The sequence below is a fragment of the Ochotona curzoniae genome, unplaced genomic scaffold (assembly GCF_017591425.1).
Source record: "Ochotona curzoniae isolate NIBS_2020 unplaced genomic scaffold, NIBS_Ocur_1.0 contig_3498, whole genome shotgun sequence".
Taxonomy (NCBI): Eukaryota; Metazoa; Chordata; class Mammalia; order Lagomorpha; family Ochotonidae; genus Ochotona; species Ochotona curzoniae.
This window is the reverse complement of record NW_024465885.1, coordinates 37,405,820-37,427,995: the sequence shown is the minus strand read 5'-3', so window position 1 is coordinate 37,427,995 and position 22,176 is coordinate 37,405,820. Positions and strand designations below refer to the sequence as shown.

General features: G+C 39.8%; 1 protein-coding gene across 10 annotated transcripts in view; it reads left to right on the top strand.

The window, feature by feature from the left end:
* Positions 1 to 22,176, top strand: part of LOC121156772 (amyloid beta precursor protein) — a 248,055-nt gene that overhangs the window by 98,909 nt on the left and 126,970 nt on the right. For all 10 annotated transcript variants that reach the window (XM_040980686.1, XM_040980688.1, XM_040980685.1 and 7 more), the window contains 2 exons: positions 10,934 to 11,046; positions 12,774 to 12,967. In XM_040980686.1, the coding sequence (XP_040836620.1) occupies positions 10,934 to 11,046; positions 12,774 to 12,967 (307 nt within the window). The remainder of the gene's footprint in view (positions 1 to 10,933; positions 11,047 to 12,773; positions 12,968 to 22,176) is intronic.

Below are 22,176 nucleotides of genomic sequence, written 5' to 3'. Positions count from 1 at the left end.
TCTTCATTGTGTCCGTATTGTACTCATCATTCCTCTAAAAATATTCTCTACTCTCTAGTGTCTGACCCTAAGTCTGTTATGCCCATTGCCCGTGGAACCAGTTCACATTGCTGTAAGCATAGATATACACTGGTGATCAATGCATTAGTTTGATAAAAGAATTGTGTAAGTTGTTTTAGTACTAAGAATTTTACATTTATTGCAGGTTGAAATAAAATTTAGAATGTATGTGCTGAGTTAAATAAATTATATGGCTAAAAGTTAATTTTCCTGATTTGTATTTCAAAGCATGGTTAAGTTCACATATGTGGCTTGCGTTATGTTTCTATTGGAAAGGAACACTCTAAGCTCTTGGTGCAAGATTGTATCTTGGCTCTTTCATTTCTTACATGAAACAAGGTGATGTTAAAAGAAAAACTGATAACACTTAGATTTAACAAAGATCAACATGAGAAAGGATTGTAAGAACCAGCATTATTCCAGATCGTTCCAGAATGAAGCTGGATCAGAATGCCCCAATTTACACTGGGTACAATTACAGTTGGATCAAAGAAAATGATAGAAAAAACCTGTTTGTAGTGGGCTTTTGCCTTATAAAACACGGTGCCATGAAGCCCGTGCCATGTATTTGAGCATGATCTAACAGTTGTCAACCTGCCATTAACAGAATTGTGATTGGCTGACATTCAGTTGCTTAGTTACAAAGATACACTTTTAGATCAGATTGCAGTTTGCTTACCTCTCAAGCTAGGGTACCATTCATCATGTAAGAAGATTACTTTGGGCTAAACTTTCTCTCAAATGTAGAGAATATATAAGCCAAACTTAGTTCGATCAAACCTTCCAGAGTAATATGTAATAACACTCAATTTAGTAGAGGTATAATATCTTATAATTAAACCAGATTGTTAGATTTTAATTCTTGCTCTGACCCTTCATCCTGTTTGAACATCACTGACTAGGAGACATTATAACATTACCTTAAACGGTATAGAACACTGTGTTTATATCTGCCTAGCCACTCTGTTTTGTCCTGATATACAGAACTCTTTTCTACCACATTTTATATCTTCTATAATAGAGCAGTGGCCAAAGAGGAGCAAGTCGGCCCCTAGAGATATGTCAAAATGTGTTTAGTTCTAAAGGTGGTACTAAGATGACGAATCTGTGGGACAGGACATGGGCCTGGGAATGGAAAGAAGGTGTGTAAGATGTTCATTCTTTTTTGAAAGAACAAACTGATCCAGCTACAATAGAATGGATACTGCATGAGGCCACCAATATGTGTTACCTGAAGTAGGCAAATGTTAAAAAGATATAGAATGGTAGGTGCCAGAGGCTGGGGAAAAGGGAATTGCTGAGGTCATGTTTTACGGGCAGAGATTTCGTTTTGCAGATGATTGGTGGTGATGGTTGCACAATGAATGTACGTAACACTACTGAAGCTGTAAAATTAGATGTGACTAAGAGGTTACATTTCATGATATGTGTATTTTACCGCAATCACAAAGAAAAGGAGGATCTGGCAAAATGGTCCAATGACTAAATCTTTATCTTGCAGGCACTGGTTTGTGTCCCAACTGCTCCACTTCCCTTCTTATAGCCTGGAAAAATGGTGGAGTGTGGCCCAAAGCCTTGGGATCTTACACCTGTGTGAGAGACACAGTGCAGGTTCTTGGACACTGGCTTTGTACTGGCTTCTCTGTGGCTGTTGCGGCCATTGGGAGAGTGAACTGGTAGATGGAGGATCTTTCTCTCTGTGTATTTTTCTCTCTGTAAATCTAATCTACTATGCCACCAAAAATAGATACATTTTTTTTTTAAAAAAAAAAAAAAGGGAAAAGTCATTCTACAAATGCAATAGCCTGTAACTTCGGAAAGTCTTAATGAGATCAGGTATGATTGATTTTCTTAAATAGACCTTGCTAGCTGAAAGAGGAGGTGAATTGCATCACTTGGGAGCTTGTTAGAAAAACAGTTGCAGTCCCACCCTAAACTTGTCCAATCAGAGGATGCAGTTTAACAAGATCCCCAGGTGATTCTTGTGTACCTGCAAGCTTGAGAAGCCCTCATCTGAATAGCCAAGTGTGGTGCAGGTGCTGTCTGAACTGGACCCCTACCCCTCGGGGAGGTTTCTTCAGACCCATCCCTTAGCACAGACATCAACAAATTAAATTTATCTTTGTACAATAAATTTATTTAAACTTTATTTGTTGTGAGAGCTACAAAGAGAGGGAGACACAGAAAGAGAGGTCTTCTATCTGCAAGCTTACATCCCAGGCAGCCACAGTGGCCTAGGCAGGAGCCAGTAGCTTCTGTTGGGTCTCCCATATGAGTGATAGAGGCCCAACCGCTTAAACCACTTACTGCTGCTTTTCCCAGGGAGCTGGACTGGAAGCAGGACAGCTGAGAAATGTACTGTTGATGTTAGCATTGCAGGTGGTGTCTACCTGCTACCCCGCAGCACCGCCCCTTTGTTGTTATTTAGAATAGCTTTCATTTAATAGAGGGGATAGTGCAGAGTTCCCATTTGTTTTCTCTATTGAAAACATCTCAGCAACTGGTGTATTGTGTTAAAATTAATACATCAGGGCCTGACGTGGTAGCCTAGCGGCTGAAGTCCTCGCCTTGAATGCACCAGGATCCCGTATGGGTGCTGGTTCTAATCCCGGCAGCCCTGCTTCCCATCCAGCTCCCTGCTCACAGCCTGGGAAAGCAGTTGAGAATCGCCCAAAGCCTTGGGACCCTGCACCTGCATGGGAGAACCAGAAGAGGCTCCAGGATCCTGGCTTTAGATAGACTCAGCTTCAGCCATTGCAGCCTCTTGGAGAGTGAATCAACAGATGGAAGATCTTCCCCTCTGTCTCTCCTCCTCTCTGTATATCTGACTTTGCAATAAAAATAAATAAATCTTTTGAAAAATTAATACATCAGTTTGAGCCATGATTATTATTTCACATGCATAGTTTACATAGATTTTCATAGTTCTTATCTAGTGTCGTTTTTCTCTTGCAGGATTCCATTCAGGAAAGCATGTTATGCTTAGTTGTCATAAACATAGACACTTCTTGGCCAGGACAGATCCTCAAGCATTCCTTGATTTTAATGACAGATTGATGAAATTTTGGCTAGGTGTTTTGTAGGTTGCCTCTCTACTGAAAATTTCTTGTGCTTTGGCATTTATATATATATATATATATATATATATATGTTATATATATAAAATATGTATTTTTTATATAAATATATATATTTTAGAAAGCAGGTCACAGAAGTGGAGAAGCCATTTGTCCTCTCACATCAAGGATACATGTCAGCAGCTCGGCTCGCACCCCTGATGTTGAACTTGGCCATCTGGCTCAGGCTGTGCATGCTCGATAATCTGTTCTGCTTTGCGAACTGCACTTTTTGAGAGAAAATGGCACGCCCAGCACATAGTAGAGTACAAGGTTGGCCTCTGCTTCATGACGTCAGAAGCTGTGTGCTTTATTTGGAGTTCTTCTGCCCAGGTTTGTCTCATAGGTCACATGCGTTTACATATTCAGTCATTTGGATGGATGGTCTTCTATTTTGTGCTTTGAGTTGTAATCTAAGACTACTATAATCTGTGTTGTTGCTCCAATTGTTGCAGCCACAGTCTTTGGGAACCCCCTTTTTAAGCTGACCTCTGTGCCTTTTGGACCTACTGCTTTTCTCGCAAGCTGATCTAGGTTCGTCTTACCTGTTTTTAACCTGTGTTGTCATCAGTATCTCCAAGGAACCCTGGTTCCTTTTATTGGAAGTGTGCTAAAAGCCATCCTGATGTCTCCAGTTATAATCCATTATTCCATGGATCATCCTACTGTCTCCCATGGATTCTTCATAAATTCTCACACCCACGGAGGTTTCTCTCTGCCTCTCATCATCTGTCTTCTTAATTATTTCATTTTCATTCATGTGCACAGTGCTGCTGAAATTGTTAACCTGCCCATGTAAAAGGCACAAGATTGGTAACAACTGACTATTTTGTTCCTTTTCTACCTATTTTATTCTTATCTCTGTAAATGTTCATGGTAGGCATCTGCTGCTGGAGTCCATTACCTGAGTAAATCTGAGAAAGGATCTAAGTTATACTTTTCATTTTCACTCGCACTTTCAGATCGTCTTGACTTGCTTTATTTCTCCCGTCCAACAAGTGGTCCTTTATCTGAATAATCCCTCTGTCAGTTGTTCAGTGGTAACAGTGACAGGGAAATGAAAGTTGATGGCAGCATTTGCTCTTCAAAGAGATATGTCATTCCTGTGTCCTCTCTGTGACCCCAAAACTGCTCACTCTGTATTAAACTCACTTAAAAGTGAAATTGCCTGGAAAGCTGGTTGAGACACATCTGGACCACATCTGGCAATCTTCTTGCCATTTCTTGATCCTGCTAGAAAAATTATCCTAGTCTCTTTGTTCACCTGTGAAAGTTACAGAATACCAGCAGTAAGAAAAAGTATTAGTAGACTGAGTCTTACATGGTTAGAAAATGTGTGAATAAGCATTTTTTTTCTGTAGTTGTTATGCTGCTATGAATAGAGTAGACGTGTAGGTTAATAAACATAAATCTGGGATGTTCTACGTACATGTACACCCATGGGAAAAATTTTAGGAAAGTCCTGTCTAGTCTTACTTCACTTGCAATATGCACAAATCGTCTAACAGCTTACTGGGTTAGGATCAAGCTAGATCCAGCATGATTCTCTCTTTGATCCTTTAGGTCTGACCTTCACATGACCTTCAAAATCTTCCTACTGCTCTCATCATGATCTGGGCCATCTCGATTATGTCCATTGCCTCTCATGACCTCTAGGTTAAGAACGCTCTGCTGAGAAAAACCACACTTGTCTTCCATGTGGCTCTAAATCCTGGATGGAGTGGTGAGAGTGCTTAACGGCAGCTCCACATTTCAGTGCTGATTTGCCAACCCCTCACTCAAAGCAATGCTGCAGCTAGGACCAACCCTCAATACAAAAGTTGAAAGGATTAATTTCTGGCTCATCAATTCTGCAGTGTTCCACTCTGATGACCACCGTTACGTATTCATCACATCATAAACCTACTAGGCTGCAGCTGGGTAGTGATGATGTGATGCAGATAAAACCCATCCTTCTCTGTAGGTCCTTAGGAAATAAAGAAAAGTAGTTGTTATGGCTCTTATTACTAAGATTAGTATGAATTTGAGAAACAGCAGTGGCTGATGAATGTCTGGGTAAAAATGATAATTATAACTTACTGCATATTTTTGTTCTGAGCACCAAATTGAGTATTGTGTAGATAATTCACTCATGTAATTCAGGCCTACAATGTGCTTACTGTGAGTATAACCTTACCTGGTCACGTATCCTCTCAGTCTTACCTTCTACTCTTGAAATGAAATGAGATCGTGTAACTCTCATTTAGAGTTCTGAGGGTGATGGGGAAGGCTTGAATTATTCAGGGTAGCGAGAGGCACAAAGTTTAGAGTTACTGAAGCCATCCACACAGCATGCTCACAGCCAGATCTAGACCCAGAGCATGAGGAAGCAGAGATTTTGCCATTTCTCAGTCATCTTCAATTCTTTTTTTAAAGAAAATGTTTGTAGGCTTGCTCTAGAGACAGCATGGCAGGCGGATGGAGCTTCCTTTGTACAGATATCCCCGAGGGCTGTGTGGCGGCCAGGCCTGATCAAGGACCTGGGACCTTCACCTGCTCGCACACACGGGTGGTTGAGACTCAACTTAACCTGCTGTTGTGTAGGGTATGCTCTGGCAGGAAGCTGGCATCAGGAGAAGAGCTGTGCTCTGGCAGGCTGGCATCCCAACTTGGCACCATGTACCTGCCCCCTTCAGTAACTCTTAGGAGAGAAGGAAGGGAGGACATACCCAGGGCAGAAATCCAAACATTTTGGGCTCATTCCTTCTCCTAACTCTGGCCAACTCTACTTTAATATACACTATCTCATAGAAACCTTTTAAAAAGAACAGTTTAAAATCTGAGGTCTCTGTGCCTTGAAAAATCTATATTCCTAATTCTGTCTTCTTCCTGGAATTTCTTTGGAAAAGCAGCATAAATGAGAAACGTTCTCCGTGCACAAGACTCTGTTCTGTACCTAGTTGTCCATTTCCAGGCACATTCTAGACTTTTGTGTTCAGGGTGAGTTTAAGCTAAGCAGAAAATAACTTCCACAAATTGCCTTACAGCACAGAGTGGGCAGAGAACAGTGAAGGCATGCGTGATGTGTGTCTCTGAGAGGACGTCTCCCCAGATAACCCAGCAGAGCTCCACTACAGGAAGAGCAAGCAGGAAATTGCCAGGGCTCAGCCTGTTCCTTATTTCTGCTAGAATTTGGACATAGAATGTGACATTTTGTTGGCTATTTTGTGCCCACAAAACATGGCGACACAAGCCAACATGAAAAGGATGGCAGTTCAGAAACAGGATTAGCCTGGTCCCAGGTGGTATTACAGGAAATCTTCAGCAACCTAGCCCCAGTATCACTTCTTCAAGTGACACAGTTAATCCTCATGGTGTGCCTAAACCACTGTTTAGCACACATTCTGTTCAATGAAGCTGAATATATTCCCAACTGTTTTATATGACTTGCTAGTCCAGTTTTGTTGTCAATTCTACCACATTGTAGATAACAAAGTAATTCACAGTCTAAAAGTGAATCTGCTTTTACAAAAGCCAAGGAAATTGGCCAAATAAGCCACTTTGTCTAGAGTTTGAATGCAGAGGGTTGAGTTAACACAGTTGGAAGGAGAGAACGAAGACCTGGATTTGCAGCCCAAATCCAGTGCCAGTTGGCTCTCTAGGCAAGCACTTGACTTGTTTTTTCTCTCCTCACTGCACAATGAGGTATTTTGAGGTAGACAGTCCTACAAGACCACCAGAGAAGCCCATGGATGGAGGCATGCAGGGTCCCTTTTGATGCCACCACCCTTGATCATCTTGCCAAGAAATCAAATCCAGATTTTGCTCATTAACTTTGAAAACTCTGCTTCAGTTTGAAAGTATGTGTCCTTAGGTGAGTGTTTTAAATGCAATATTAAAATTATTTAAAGAAGAAACCAAGTGTTTTGTTATCCATAAACACATCTAGTTTATAAGGGTTCCTCATAAAATTTGTGGAAAATAAAACATAAGTTTGTTAGCACAAAACTTATTAAAATTGTGCAGGTAAAGGATTTTTTTAAAAGTTCATTGAAAGTACATATTGCATAAACAACAACAACAACAAAACTACATGGTGGCATATTTCCTAAAATTCAGTATAAACAGCAGCTCAATTTTTCCTTAAACTTTGTCTTGTTCTTTCGTCTCCTTCACTAGAGTTCTTAGGAATTTTTTTTGACATGAAAAATCAAACCTGGTAGACTGAGCTTTGCTTTAAAACTGAAAGTGTACATAGTTCCAGCTCAAGCCCACAACAAAGCTAGGAAATACAATGTCCCCGTATATTCCTTGTCCTCATGTAGTTTGAAAATTTTTATTAGAATTAAAATGAGGAAATATTAACCATGCTAAGCTAAAGCAGTTTGTGAAAAAATTACATTTTTGCCTCTTTTACGTTTTTAACAGATTTTTGTAACTCATTTGCTTACATTTTTGATGGCTAATGTTCTAGTGTGTTTTAGCCATTTTAAAAAACCATCTAAAATTATATTTTAATGTGTAAGTACAATGACTTCAGTTGCTAAATTTTAATGTGTAGGTATAATGATACTTTCCATTATTTCCATTAGTTTTGAATGTTTATGAAATAACCAGTGTTAATCCTTTAAAAATTTAGTCTTGGTGTCAGAACTCATTTCTTAGTGATGTATGATAATAGAAACTTAGGACGGTTTTTATAATAATAAATTGTTTCTAAGTTAAAAAAAAATAGTCTCCTTTTATTAAAGATGTGGAGGGGGGCAGTTATTCCAGTGCATGTGCCTTTGCAAATATTACATTTTTCTAAAGTAAAGATTTTCCAGTTGGCTTTGACTTTGTATCGTGATCTGTTCCTGGACACACTAAAGCAAGTGAAAGAAGATGGGTTTGGCTTTGTTTTTTCCCCCGTTTGTCTGGTGCAGGCCAAGGTTGAAAGTGTCATACGTCTCTTAATGCTGTCACCAACTGATTTAATATAAATAGCCTTTGGTCAGGAGTTTAATTCTTCCAATAATTGCTTGTAGAATGGAAAGGCATCACATAGTGGGGTTTTTTTGTTTGTTTACATTTAAAAAAAAACAAAACAAAAAGCAGCTGACCAGAGCTAACTTCTAAGCCAGGCATCTTTAGGCAGGCATCACACTGGCTCGCTGTGATGGGTTACTACAGCTTTCCAGTTGTCTGTTAGGAGCTAGGGACCAGAGCCTGACCTCAGACACCCTGAGCAATCCGTCTGAGAAGGGTGGGAGAGTTTTGGCAGAGATGAACTTCCCTTTCCATGCTCTGGTTCTTCTGGGGTTCTGTTTGGTTTTTGTTTTATATCATTCTATCTAAAGGACAAATGTAGCAATAGTTGCTTCATTGAGATGTTATTTCTTCCTGATTTGCATTTATCTATAGAACTTGGTTTGTAACTTCCCAGAGTAGAAGGGTTCTATACTGGTTGCTTGGCAGGGATTATGTCCCTGGGAGGTCTTGTACTAAGAGGCAGGTCACTAGCTCTTTTGTGCTGGGATGCACTGATTGAGCTGCAGCATCAACCACTGATGTGGTGTAGGTGCTTGGGGTTCATTGCCCCTTTCCCACCTTCAGCCTTTGGGGGTATTATGTTGCCTGTGTCATAGTTTCTTTTACCTGTGACACACACCATAATGTATCATCAGTCATCCTAAATATTTAAGAATGACAGGGGAGTTACCATATAATTGGCTTAATTTATGTCTGCATGTCACTTTTTTAAAATAGATAACCCTGTATCACGAACTATCTTAATATGTTTGTGGTAGACACACAAGAATTTTCTTAGAAAAATATTTATTTATTTGAAAGACACAGTTGCAGAAGGAGAGAAAGAGAGGAAAGATCTTTCATCTTCTGGGTCACTACTCAAATGGCCACCATGGTTTATGACTGGGCCAGGCTAAAGTCAGAAACCTGGAGCTTCTAGGTGTCCCATATCAGTGAGGGTGCCAAAGAACTTTGGCCATAGTCTGTTACTCTGCCAAGCACACAGTCAGGGAGCTAGATTGAAAGTGATGTAGCTAAAAATTAAGTATCTTTTAAAAAGTGCACGTAAACCTCATGGGGTGAGGAAAATATATCTCCCATTTACTCAAAACGTCACATTGAATGGATGGGTGGGTGGGTGGATGAGTGAGTGGATGGATGATGCATGCATGGTTGAAAAGACTACTGGCTGGGTGGATAGGTGGATGGATGGATTGATAGATGGTTGGATGGGTGGATAGATGGATGGATAGATGGAAGGATGGTAAAAGGCCCTTTAAAATGAATGTGGTAAGACTATGAAAGTGGGAAACCATTCAAGAAGCCACCACAAATTGGGGGGCAAGGAATGGAAAACAGATTTAAATCCACAACTACTGAGAAGCAGGGAAAACAGGTTGTTTACACACCAGCAAACAGAAATCATTTTTTTTCACAGTATGCCATATGCCATTTTTTTTCTAAAATGTAACATAAGGAGCATTAAAGGATCCTAACAATGGGAATCAATTTTCATTCCATTTGTATTTAAAAAAAAAAAAAGTTTTTTGTTTAAAAAAAAAAATACTTGCATGGGCCTGGTGTTGTGGCATGGCAAGTAAAGCCACCACTTGCAATGCCAGCAATCCCTATAGGCACAGTTCATGTCCCAGAGAAAGGGAGAGACAGAAAGATCTTGCACCACTGGTTCACTTCCCAAGTGGCCACAACAGTTGGATCTGAACCTATCTGAAACCAGGAGCCAGGAGCTTCTTCTGGGTCTCCCAGGAAGGTCAGGGTCATAAGGACTTGGCTCATGCTCTGCTGCCTTCCAGGTCACCAGCAGGGAGCAGGAAGGGAAGTGGAGCAGCCAGGATACGAACCAGTGCCCACTGGGGCAAAGAGTTAGCCACTAGGTCATCACGCCGGACCTACAATTTTTTGTGTGTATTATATGTTTCTACTCATTTATTCAAGCTAATTTATAAAATTATTTGTGTTTTTGAGGCTTTCTAAATTCACCTAAGCGGATTTGGGGCCTGAGGCAGTGCTTCTTTTCATCTTTGTAACATTAAATTAGCTCATTTATCAATAAGTAGTTGTGACCTACTCTATGTGAAAGTGATGCTAAAAACAGACTACCACAGTAAACCATTATTAGAATATGAGTTCATGGATGAATGCATGTAATATTTTATGCATAGTATTAGTGATATGTATGGATGATTTGCATATTATGCATATTTTGTAGCATGACAAAATTTGTCATAATTGACTTGATTGTATGTATGTGTATTCTATTAGATATAAAAATATATGGGCCTATATAGCTTTTGTGTTGCTTAGGAAATAAAAATCTAAGCATTATGTTGCTTACAAGCTGATTCAAATAAGGGTAGCTAATTCAAGATGAAAAGCAATGGTTTATGTGGATTCTGTTCAGGTGATTACCTAGGCAATGTCAATTTTTGTGTTTTAGCACCCTCTTCCCCTCATTGTAACTGAATCATAGTCAATTCTCTAGTTAAGCAGTATTTAATTTCATAACCAGAAGTCAAATTAATTGAAGAAAGACCTCACTGCTCACGTGTTGAGAACACGCTGATACATCCGGGAACTGGGATGCTTCAGGAGCTATCCTGAAGCGGCAGTCTCGATCAGATGCTTAGCATTGAAAAGCCACGTCTCTGACGTCGGTCTCACCTACGTTTGCTTGCTGACTGCCATGAAGTCAGACCACTGTGATGCAGGTGGAATGACACAAAGTGCTTTTCCTACCTTTCTTCCAGTTGGTGAGTTTGTGAGCGATGCCCTTCTCGTTCCTGACAAGTGCAAATTCTTACACCAGGAGAGGATGGATGTTTGTGAGACCCACCTTCACTGGCACACCGTCGCCAAAGAGGTACGCACCCCTGCGCCCGCCCTCTCGCCCTCTCGCCAAGGGCGGAGTTCCTGAGGAGTTTCTAACACTGACAGAGCTGGTGGAGACAATAACTGTCTGAAAAGTTCGTCAAAAACTCCAGAATCTTATTTTGAATAAGACTGTATTTTAAAGAAATGTCGGGTTTACAATGACATTGAACAGAAAGTACAAAGGGTTCCCGTTTACTCCCCACACACAACAGAATGAATGCTTTGAACAAGTCAAAAATAGAGGCCCATTTAGTTAAATAAACTGTGTATTGTTTTAAAATTTCATTTCTTTTTTATTTGAAAGAGAAAAACACAGGGAGGTCTTCCATCTATTTGTTCACCCCTCATTTGGCCTGAGCTGGACCAGGCCAAAGCCAGCAGCCTGGCACTCACTCCCGACCCTCGCGTGGCAGAGACTCAGGCACTTGCAGCATTATCTGCGGCTTTGCAGGGTAAGCATTAGCAGAAGGCTAAGGCTGGACTGCAGGTGCAGGAGCTGGGACTCAAACCAAGCCCTTTGATATGGATTATGGCTCATCTAGTTTGTGCTTACTTCACTAAATGCCTGCCTCTATGTATGTTTTATAAATTAAAAAAAAAATCACAATACTTGTAATTTTCGGATTTAATTCTCTTTCAAATTATTTTTATTTATTCATTGTCCTCTTTTGTGATATCAGATTTTTATAATTTAACCATTTAGCATATTAGCCATTAGTTAATAGGGTAATAGGATAGGGAAAAAGCTTGTCTTCAAAGCCAACAGTTAGAATTCCACTTCTAAGTCGCACCATGCAGGTCTGTATTCATTCGCTCATGATGCCGTCTTTACTTTCCTAGTGCGTGAATCAGTAACACTCAGTATGCTGTTTGGTACCCTCTATTTTAGCTCAACCAATACAAAGCAGGGCAGTATCACCACCTTCAAATCTGCTCTTGTGCATTGAGGAGCTTACTGTGCATCCCAAATACTTCCAAGATCAGCTACCCATCTAATGACCTAATTTTTCATTTTCTCAGATTTTCCAAAAGAAAGAACAACTTTACATTACTATGAAATAAAATGATTGAAATTCCCATGAGATCAGAATACATTTTGTAATATTTTTGTTGTGTACCATTCAGCGTTCCTTTGCTACCAGAAGGACGCCTTCAGATCCTTATGTTAATCAATATTTGTGCAAATGCCAGGAGAGCAGAACTGTGCTGAAGGAGAAATCATTGATGATTGTTGAAATCTGATTCATCCTGGCTACAGTGGATAATTCCCTTTCTCCCCAGTTTAGTTACTTGGAGAGTGAATTGAAGCCAAGTTTATAGGGTGATGCAGGTTCACTTCCACCGATAATGGAGAGTGATTGGCTTTCCATGAGCCTTCCTGGATTCCTGAACACAAATAAAGCTAGAGAGCATGGATTGTTTGATATTTATTCTGAAAAGCAGGTGTCTTCTACATCTTGTTTCTCCATTTGTTTCTACTCCGGTTGATTTCAGAAACCTGTGTTGTATAACATCATGCTCTCTCTAACTAAATAGAAAAAAAAAAAAAACTTAAGTTCCAAAGTAGCATGTGCAAAGGAAACCCTGCACCAAAAGCAATGCTTGTTTCCTTGTGGAGTTGGTGGGATATCTTCGACCTACAGGTTGATTGTGCCATTTGAGGTTTTCACAGGATGAAGATGGTCGGTAGAACTCACTGTCTTCTTACCTCCACAGACTTGTAGCGAGAAGAGCACTAACCTGCATGACTATGGCATGCTGCTGCCCTGCGGCATCGACAAGTTCCGAGGCGTGGAGTTTGTGTGCTGCCCGCTGGCTGAGGAGAGTGACAGCGTGGATTCAGCTGATGCAGAGGAGGATGACTCAGACGTCTGGTGGGGTGGAGCAGATACGGACTATGCTGATGGAAGGTAAGGTGGCCTCGAGTACACTGCTAGATGCCCAGACATCTTGCACATCTTTTTTTGCATTCTGCAGATGCACCTGTGTGTTGCTCACCAGAACAGATCTGTCCAATCCTGTAAAAGTCTGCTGTTATTAAAATTATACTACTAATAATAATCTCGAGGTCCAGTGAGAATATTTTAAGGTAATTGACAGGCTGTTACAGAGTTTAACCATTTTATTTATTATTTTGAGATTTATTTATTTTACTTGAAAGTCAGAATTACAGAGACAGAGAAGGGGGCAGAGAGAGAGAGAGAGACATAGCACTTTCTTGCACTGATTGACTTCCCAAATGACTGCACTGGCCAAGCTAAGCCAGTCTGAAGCCAGCAGCCGGGAGTTATTGTGGATCTTTCATGTGGATGCAGGGGCCCAAGGCCTTGTGCCATCATACACTATTTTTTGAGGCCATAAACAGGGAACTAGATGGGAAGTGGAACACCCAGAGTGTTAACCGGGGCCCATTTGAACATTCTAAAGTCTGTGTACACTCAAGAACCTTAGTTATCTATCTTACTAGCTAATAAAACTAGGCTTCTTTTTTGTAGCTATTTGATAATTTTTCAGAACTTTGTTAGTTAAATTCTTTGTGCTGCCTCTTGGTCATTATTTAATAATATTTATTTTGTTTGAAAGGCAAAGTTAGAGGACGATCTTCATCTGCTGGTTCATTCCTCAAATGATTATAATACCCAGGCCTGAGCCAGTTGAAGCCAAGAGCTTCATCTCAGTCTCCCATGTGGCTTCAGGGGGGTAAGGACTTGTGCCACCTCCTGCCTTTTCAGGGTCATTAACAGGAAGCTGGATCAGAACTGGAGCAGTTGGGGCTCAGACTGGAACCCATATGGATTCAGTTCTCGCAGGTGGTGGCCTAACTAATTGTGCCACAAGACCAGCCAAAGAAAAATTTTTAAAATATAGTTGATATAGGTGTAAGAAAGCTGAACTCTCAATATATTTCATGGAATGAAAAGAACCATGAAAGAAAGAAATTGCATGGTTGAAAATATTTCTCTGTGTCTGCAGAACTTGAAAGTTAAATGATTTAGGCCTTTCTCCCAGGAAACAGAAAGATCAGTGGGGTTCAGCAGTGGGAATGCATTAGCTTTGTTTTGTGGGATTATTCCCTTGGGTCCCATGCCATGGCTGTTTTCCCACACCTCTAACATGTGCGGGATGCAGACTGCCCATTGATTTCAGTTTATTGCTGCTTTGGGGGCAGTTCTTGCTTCTTATGATTTCTTCACATTCTTCTTCAGTCAAATCTTAGAGTTGAAAGTTTTGGAGTGACTTTGGAAAAGTAAACTCCATTGCGCCATTGTCTTTGCTCATTGGCTGTTGGATCTTTGATAATGATATACTTGACTGTATATAGAGAGAACAACCTCTATCCTGCTGACAAAATGAGGAAAGCACCATGATTGCTAAAATTTAAAATTCTCAGGAGGTAGTTATTTCTTGTAACCTTGAATGTATATTGATGAAATACTGTGCATATTCATTCACGTACAGGAGACTGAATTAAAAGTGGGTGTTAATTACTTTATCCAGAGAGTAATAAGCTTTTCGTAGGCTAGTTCTCATCTAACACATTTTATTTATCTTATAAAATCTTTTATGGAAATAGATTTCAATATGTCTTGATCTTTTCCTCCAATATTCCTTCCAACTTAATGACTTAATTGAAAGCGTTACAAAAGTCATGTCTTAGAAACCCTCTTAATCGTAGCCCTTTCACTTTCTACCTCCCTTCTTACCACTTCTAGAATTATATGCAAAGGGCTTCTCATTCTGAACTTGAGTCCCTAGTTTCTTTGTTACTGTTCTTCCGTAGCTGTATCTTCTGTGGTATCCTTCTGGTGTGAAATCCCTTTCTACCTTCCCTGTTAGAATCACCAAAGTATAGGACATTGTATTTTCCTTTCAAATTCCATTTTATTTTAATTCTCTATATTACCTATTAGTAGGGCAGTTGTGCAGTTTATTACCCTAGTTAGGCAGATAGCTGAGACCACCGTTAGCTGAGAGACCCAAGCACATAGGGTCTTCTGGTCACCATGCCTCTTCTGCCTCATTGAGTCACCATCCATGCTGGTATCCTATTGAAATGCTATCCAGATCCTTCCTAGTTGCCTTCATTCCTACTGAATTACAGTCACTTGCAACAAAGTCATCCTTGGACTCTGTCACCTCTTGGAATCATAGTACCATAGGATTACCAACTATGAGCTTTCTCTGATTCTCTATTACTCTATGACTAATTGTCTCTAATTTTCTATGACTCTAATTCTCTGTGACTATGATCTCATACCTGAACTACTGGCCATGTGTTATTCTTACTAAATATTAATTTATTTCATAATCACCATCCCAGTTACACCTGTCATCCACAACTTTCCTTTCTTTTGTTTACCCTTTCTAACCAGGGCAGATAACCATTGTCACATATTCCGTCGGGCATCCTGAACTTGCTGGTTCCTTGACATTTCCTAAATGTATTTTTGTCAGCCTTCCCTGTCAGAGGGAAATTAATTTCCACTTTTACTTGCTTCTGGGTTTTCTAAGGTTGATGTTGCAAGTCACATTATCAACCAGCTAATACATTTCTTATTTATGCTGTAACATTATCTGGGGTCTCAATGTTACCAGAGGCACCTAATTGTCTCTGTTTGAAGGCTTATCATCTTCCACATGGCAGCTGGTCCAGGCCAACTCCCCCTTAGTTCCCGGTATCCTTGGCCTTCAAACTCTGCAGATGAACTCTCAAACTAGCACTCTGCGAATTTCTGCAGCCTCCCACTTGGGGGGTGTATGTGTGTTGAATAATTAATGAATCTCCCCTCCATCTTGGTTTCTTGTGCACTTTTCTTCCCTCCTTTTGTGTGGCCCCCTTTGAGATGTTGATATTTCTGGGTTCTCACACTCCTGCTGACCTCCTCCTCTGTTTGTCTTATTTCTGTCTTTTTTACCTTGGCTCTCTCCGCTTCTGTCTGCAAAACTGCTGGTTCCTGAACCGCCACTGCTGGAATTCAGATCATCTCCTACCAGACACTTTTATGATTTCTGTTTACTACTTTAATGCCGCACTTGCCTCCAACGCCCTTGTATTTTTTTTAAATGTTTTTATAGGATTCGTCATATTTTGACTCCACTCCCAGTACCTGGTGTTTGTGAGCGTCCCACCCCATTGTCTAGGACTCCCCCACTATGTTACCAGAAAATGCTCCCCAGTGCCCTTCTAATCTCCCCACTATGCACATGACAGGAAATCTTTGATGGTTTCTTATTTTTATAGAAAATCTAGACTCCTCAGCAAGCCATTTCAGAATGTTACTTGGCCCCAGCCTGCATTTTCAACCTTACGTTTGTATAACATTCTGTCTATTGATAGTCTGCAATTTTTGTCTTTTTTGCTTAGAAATTGTTATTCCTACTACTTTGCCCATTCTAAACGCTTTTCCCCTGTTTTCATTAAATGCAGTTAATGTATAAAAAGGATATTTGCCAGCTGTAAAATTCTGCATTTTATTATAGCCTGTTAAAATCCCATGTATGAGTGTTACAGTGTTCATGTGGAATGATTCCTCCAAGTCCTTTCATAGGATTTTCCTTGCCTTTGCATTTGTCTTTGAGGGTTTACTCATGTCCTATGTCATGCCTCTGTTTGCTAGAATCCAGAGAACAGTTTATGCACCTGGTACAACATCCATCTATGTCCGCAATAAATATTTTTGGTAAAGGTTTTGTGGTCCATAATTTGATGTTTTAGAATATCTCACATTTTAGCATAAGGCAATCCGATAGAATTCCAACGTAGTTTCATATTCTGTAATAGCCACTTTTTAAAATGTTATAAGGGACAAATGGATTGACTTTGAACAATACATTTAATCCAATAGAGGTATATGCCAGTCGTGTTTTAATCCATAATGAATATGAAGAAGGCATTAATTCAGTGGTTCACGTTGGTTGTTGTTGTTTAGTTCTTTGATTCATCCTTGTCGTGCAAATCGCAACATACATTCTAACACAACAGCGGTTTTCTAAAACCTGCCATATTCTAGTTTTACAATGATTGTGTGTTGCTAGTGGCTGTCACATTTAGACAGTGTAGCCCTAAATGACTTGAAATTTATTACCTTTCTTTATTTTCCATTAGCACAAATGATTTATGAAGCCCAATTATATATTCCAATGTCTAGTCAGTAAATTATTGTTTGTGTTTTTAAGATTTGAAAAAATTGGTTTGGCACTGAACATAGTTGGGATATTGAGTCACTCACATCCTTCCAGAAAAGTTTTCCTATAGCTCTGCAGGTAGATTTACTTTCCTTCTCATCTGGCAGAGTGAGTCGGCAAAGGGGCAGGGGCGTCCCATCACTGATCCACACCCAAGCTAGGCTTCTGCCAGCTGATAACCCCTAGTCCCCGAAGCTGGAAATGCAGAGGCAGCATAGGAATGTAACCTAGCTAACTTACAACATCTTTAAGAGATGCTGAGTGATAATTTTTTTTAAGATTTATTTATTTATTGGAAAGTCAGATATACAGAGAGGAGGAGAGACAGACAAGAAGATCTTCCATCTGTTGATTCACTCCCCAAGTGAGCGGGTGCTATGCCGATCTGAAGCCAGGAGCCAGGAACTTCTGGATATCCCACACGGGTGTGGGGTCCCAAAGCTTTGGACCGTCCTCAACTGCTTTCCCAGGTCACAAGCAGGGAGCTGGATGGGAAGTGGAGCTGCCGGGATTAGAACCGGCGCCCATATGGGATCCTGGCACATTCAAGGTGAGGACTTCAGCCACTAGGCCATGCCACCGGACCCTGAGTGATAATTCTTGAAGAAAAGAGGAGAAACCCTGATTTTCATGAAACAAAATTTGGTCCACAGTGCGTGCTTTGGCAGCACATACACTAAAATTGTAACAAAATGTGATCCACAATTTAATAGACCTTGCTGGTTGTCAAGAAACAAGACTTGCTTTTGGTAGAGAAGGAGTGTTTGCCTGTGGCTAATGAGACACTAAGGGAAAAGACCATCTTTGAGGGTTGAGCACTGATTTACTATCTCATTGAAAAGAGGTAAAGCTTTTACTACAAAGTAGGTATCTTTCTAGAGACAACTAGTATCTGTTTCTGCAGTGTTAGAAGGACTAACTCAGAGAGATTTCCTTAGTTTTGTTCCTTTGTCAAATTGTTATCCTTTAATAAAAATAATAGTAGACCAAAATTTCAAGAAGTGGAAACAACAATTACGCAGGCTAGTGGCTCAACTCTATTAGCTGCTGGCAGGCATCCTGTGTTCTTAGATGTGGACAAATAAACTCCAGTTTAATAAAGTAGTGCCTCTCTGTGAGGGGTTGGTTTTAACCCAAGAGCCTTTTTAGAAATGTCTGAAGACATTTTTAGTTTTCAAAAGGAAGACGGGGATTCTGTTGGTATCTAGTGAGTGAAGACCAGGGACATTGCTGATCACAGGACAGCTACGCAGCAGTGTTAGCTTTTCTGAGCTTGAGACATGCTACGATACAAATTCCTTCAGATTTCACTGAGTTTAGGAAAGTAATTATTTTTCTATTAAAAAAAGAATCTTCTATTTAAGCTTTGGCCTCCTTCTGATCTGCACATAGATGGCACCACCTTCCCAGGAGTATGCCCTTGCCTCTTGAAAAAGTGGATTTGCCAGAAAAGAAAACAATTTGGAATCAAAACAATCACAACTTTCCTCGTGGAATCTAGAACTAAAATCCCATCCTTAAAACTTGTCTCAGATGCAAAGAGCAGTTAAGGCTTCTTCTTCACAATTAATTTCCTTGTTAATCTTAATTACAAATGCATTTTGCTCCTGATCGTGTTAGTCCCCATGTGGAGTACAGAAAATGGTAGTATATTTCCTAGTGCAAATCAATCATGTTTTTAAATATTTGCTCCACTTCAAGGTATAGGACATCATCTTCACTCAAAATAATTTTCTATGTATGTCATTTGAAAATTATGTGAAGATCCTGGGTCATGGAAAATTACATGATTTGATCTTATGGCAGGTTTTGTCATTTATTTAATCCTCCCTTCTTCCCATATGTACAGATTTTTACTTGATTGTAGTTAAAATTTGTGATTTTCATTTTCCACTTGTCTCTTTATCTACTGTCTTCATATTTATCCCTTTAATGACGTGTGTTTAACTTACTCAGTTTTTGATCATTCAGGTCACCATTGTCAGATGTTTCGCCTGATGCTGCATCTAGCATATGGGGACAAATTTTTATGATCATTAGCATTGCAGTCAGCAAAAAGTAGGCTTTCAAGGCTGGATCTGTGGAAGGTCAGGCTAGGGCTATTTGAAAACCAGTATCATTATGATCTCTCTGCTCCAAGAACTTTTCTCAAAAAGTGATGGTCATCATTTGGAGTCTGTGAAAATCCAGCGTGCAGTCGCATGCTTGTGAATAGACTGCCTCCCACAGAGCCAGCAATGGTGAAACATTCGAAGTGTTGGCTGATGGCAGGCTGTCTAACAGCTCTGGCCTATTAGTGGGTCAGTTCCTCTTCTGTCTTTCAAATTGGATGAGAAAGAAACCAACTTTTTGAAGCATGATCTGTCATCTTATTTGGATCTCTGGACTTCCAATTATTTGAATAGTCTTGTAGGTTTTTTTTTTCCTTTTTTATTCTTTATTTTTGCCTTGCATTTTATGAAAGTGGTATTAAGCACTGAAGAGAGAGGTGAGGAAGCTAAAAACTTTAGAGGGTCACAAAGTGAATCACCAAAAAAAGAAATTAAAACCGTAAATCTTTGCCAGTGGATGAGTCAAGTGAAAATGGCTTTGATGGAGTAGCTTCTGGCTTTGGAAAGCTACCATCGTAATGTTGGGCTGGCAGCTTCCAGTACAGTTAGAGGCTTTCTGGCTCTTGTACTGCAGTAAGAGAACTAATTTGAAAATGATGAATAGGAGAGTAGCAGAAGCTTGTATTTTTCTCTTGAGCGCTCTGACAGCCAATTCTGAGGTCTTAGGAGAAATGCAAAATTTCTGTATATAATATACTTGGGCCACATGTATGTCAAGAAGAAAAGCAAAACACATTAATAGCCTTAACCACATGACTGATGGGAGGCCAAACCAGTGTTTATTTTGGTTCTAAGCAGTAGTGGCTGGGAAAGGGACACCTTTGCAATCCAGGGTTGGGCTACTGCCACGGGAGCCAAATCTGGTGGTGACACTGTACTGGATGGGAACAGATGGCATAAACTGCCCCAGCAACAGGATGTGGCTGAATAACAGGAATTGAAGAGTGATTCATTTGGAGGAATTATTTCAAGGGTTGGATTGGTCAAGTGCTGAGACTTCTATGCTATTGATGCATGAATCCAACTCCCCATCCCCCAACCCATGTATCTCAATAAAGTATCTGAATTTCATGGTCATCAACCTGTAGGAAAAGAGGAAGAAAAATACAGGTTGTTATGATTTCTAACTGGCTTACCAGAAACAGTAATTTTTTTTTTTTGGTTGGATCCAACATCTAATCATTATTGTCCATGTGAAATCCCCAGTTTAAACGAGACTCTCCATTGTCATGAGTATAAATAGCCTATCTATTATTTACCTCGGCCTTAAGATCCATGTGTCAGCATTTTATGCCAGAAAATATTTCCTCTACTTGAGAGCTCAGCAAAGTCCGAAGAATGCTGTTTGTTTAGAAAGGAAGTCACTTATGTAGAAAATAACCCAGAGACACTTAAAATGATTGGCTTTGGGTAAAGTTTAGAGAAGAAAAGTCATTTCCAAGTAGGTGCTAACTTTCTTGTTTGCTAGTATTTCTAGTGTCCTGGGAATTCATGTGTTCAGTTGCAGATGGTAGGCTTAGAGTTTTATCTGTGTGTGCACACAGGTGTGCAGTTTCTTCAAAAAGCTTATCAAGATGCATGTTATGAAAAACCTGTGCATGGATTTTATTTTTTTCACCAGATGATTAAGTATTTTTTGAATGCTATATATTGATGTAGGAATTTTTCTGCCTTGGGGAGCTATTGGAAGAATCATTTTTAGTTAAAAGTCCAAAATATGTAGTTTTTTCTTTTTTTTAAGAAATGTAGTTTTCTACTATAACAAAAACAACAGATCAAGGTGTATGGTATTCAAGTTTTTAATAGTATTTTTATTTCTGCTATTATGTGTATCATGCACATTATGCAAAGAAATTGTTCATAATTGAGTAGATAAACATTAGTACTTCTTTCAGCTTTTACATTTTTTTTAACTTCTATCAATTCAGTTTAAAAGGGACACATATTATAGGGTTGCATTATTAGACATTTGCCGGGACAGCAGATGCAGGTTCATGGCCGTAGTTTATCTGCTATATTTATAGACAAAATAAGTTTTTGTTTTATGAATTGTTATAACGATAGCTGAATTTAGGCCCTGCCAGTGCTTCCAGATCCTCTGAGCTGTTTTAGTAAAGTATAATAAATAATTCTGGAAAAGATTTCCTGAAGGATGTTCATAAGTGTTGTATGGTATCTGAATTCTTGTACTTGAAAATGTTTACCAAAGAGCACCATTTTCATTAGAGAAGCAGTAATCACACTGTTTGCAAATGATTTGCTATTGTTTATCTCCACAGTAGCATATCATTAAAATTTGCTTTTGCACTTGAGACCATTGTCTGCTGTCTGTCAGAGCTGGTCTTCCAAAGTGCTGTGGTTCGCAGCCCAATTGGCAGTCCTAGGGGAAGAGCGGTTCCTGTCATTGGCAGCCACGCAAGTAGGTGTTGGCTTCTCCCCTGTAGTCACTGACTTCCATGCCAGTAGTCACTGGGCTGATGCTGTTGGACACTAAGCATGTTAGCACCTCTTAGCTGCCAACCTGCAGAAGAGATTACCATCATGAAGCAAAGGGGACTGTCGTACTGGGCTGATAGTTGAACTAATTGTGGAAGATCCTAGGAAATAATAGAATCATGCAAGAGGTTTGCTGGGCAGGAGAGAGAGAAAGATTTGTTAATAAATAATATAATCTTTAATTAACAAACGTCTTCAAATTTTCAAAATATCCTTTAAAATGAACACAATCTCCCTGAGCCTGTTTCTTTGCTCTATCACGGAGGGAGATGCAATAAACAGTATCACGATATTTGCTTTGAGAACTACTAAATAGTGGATATGAA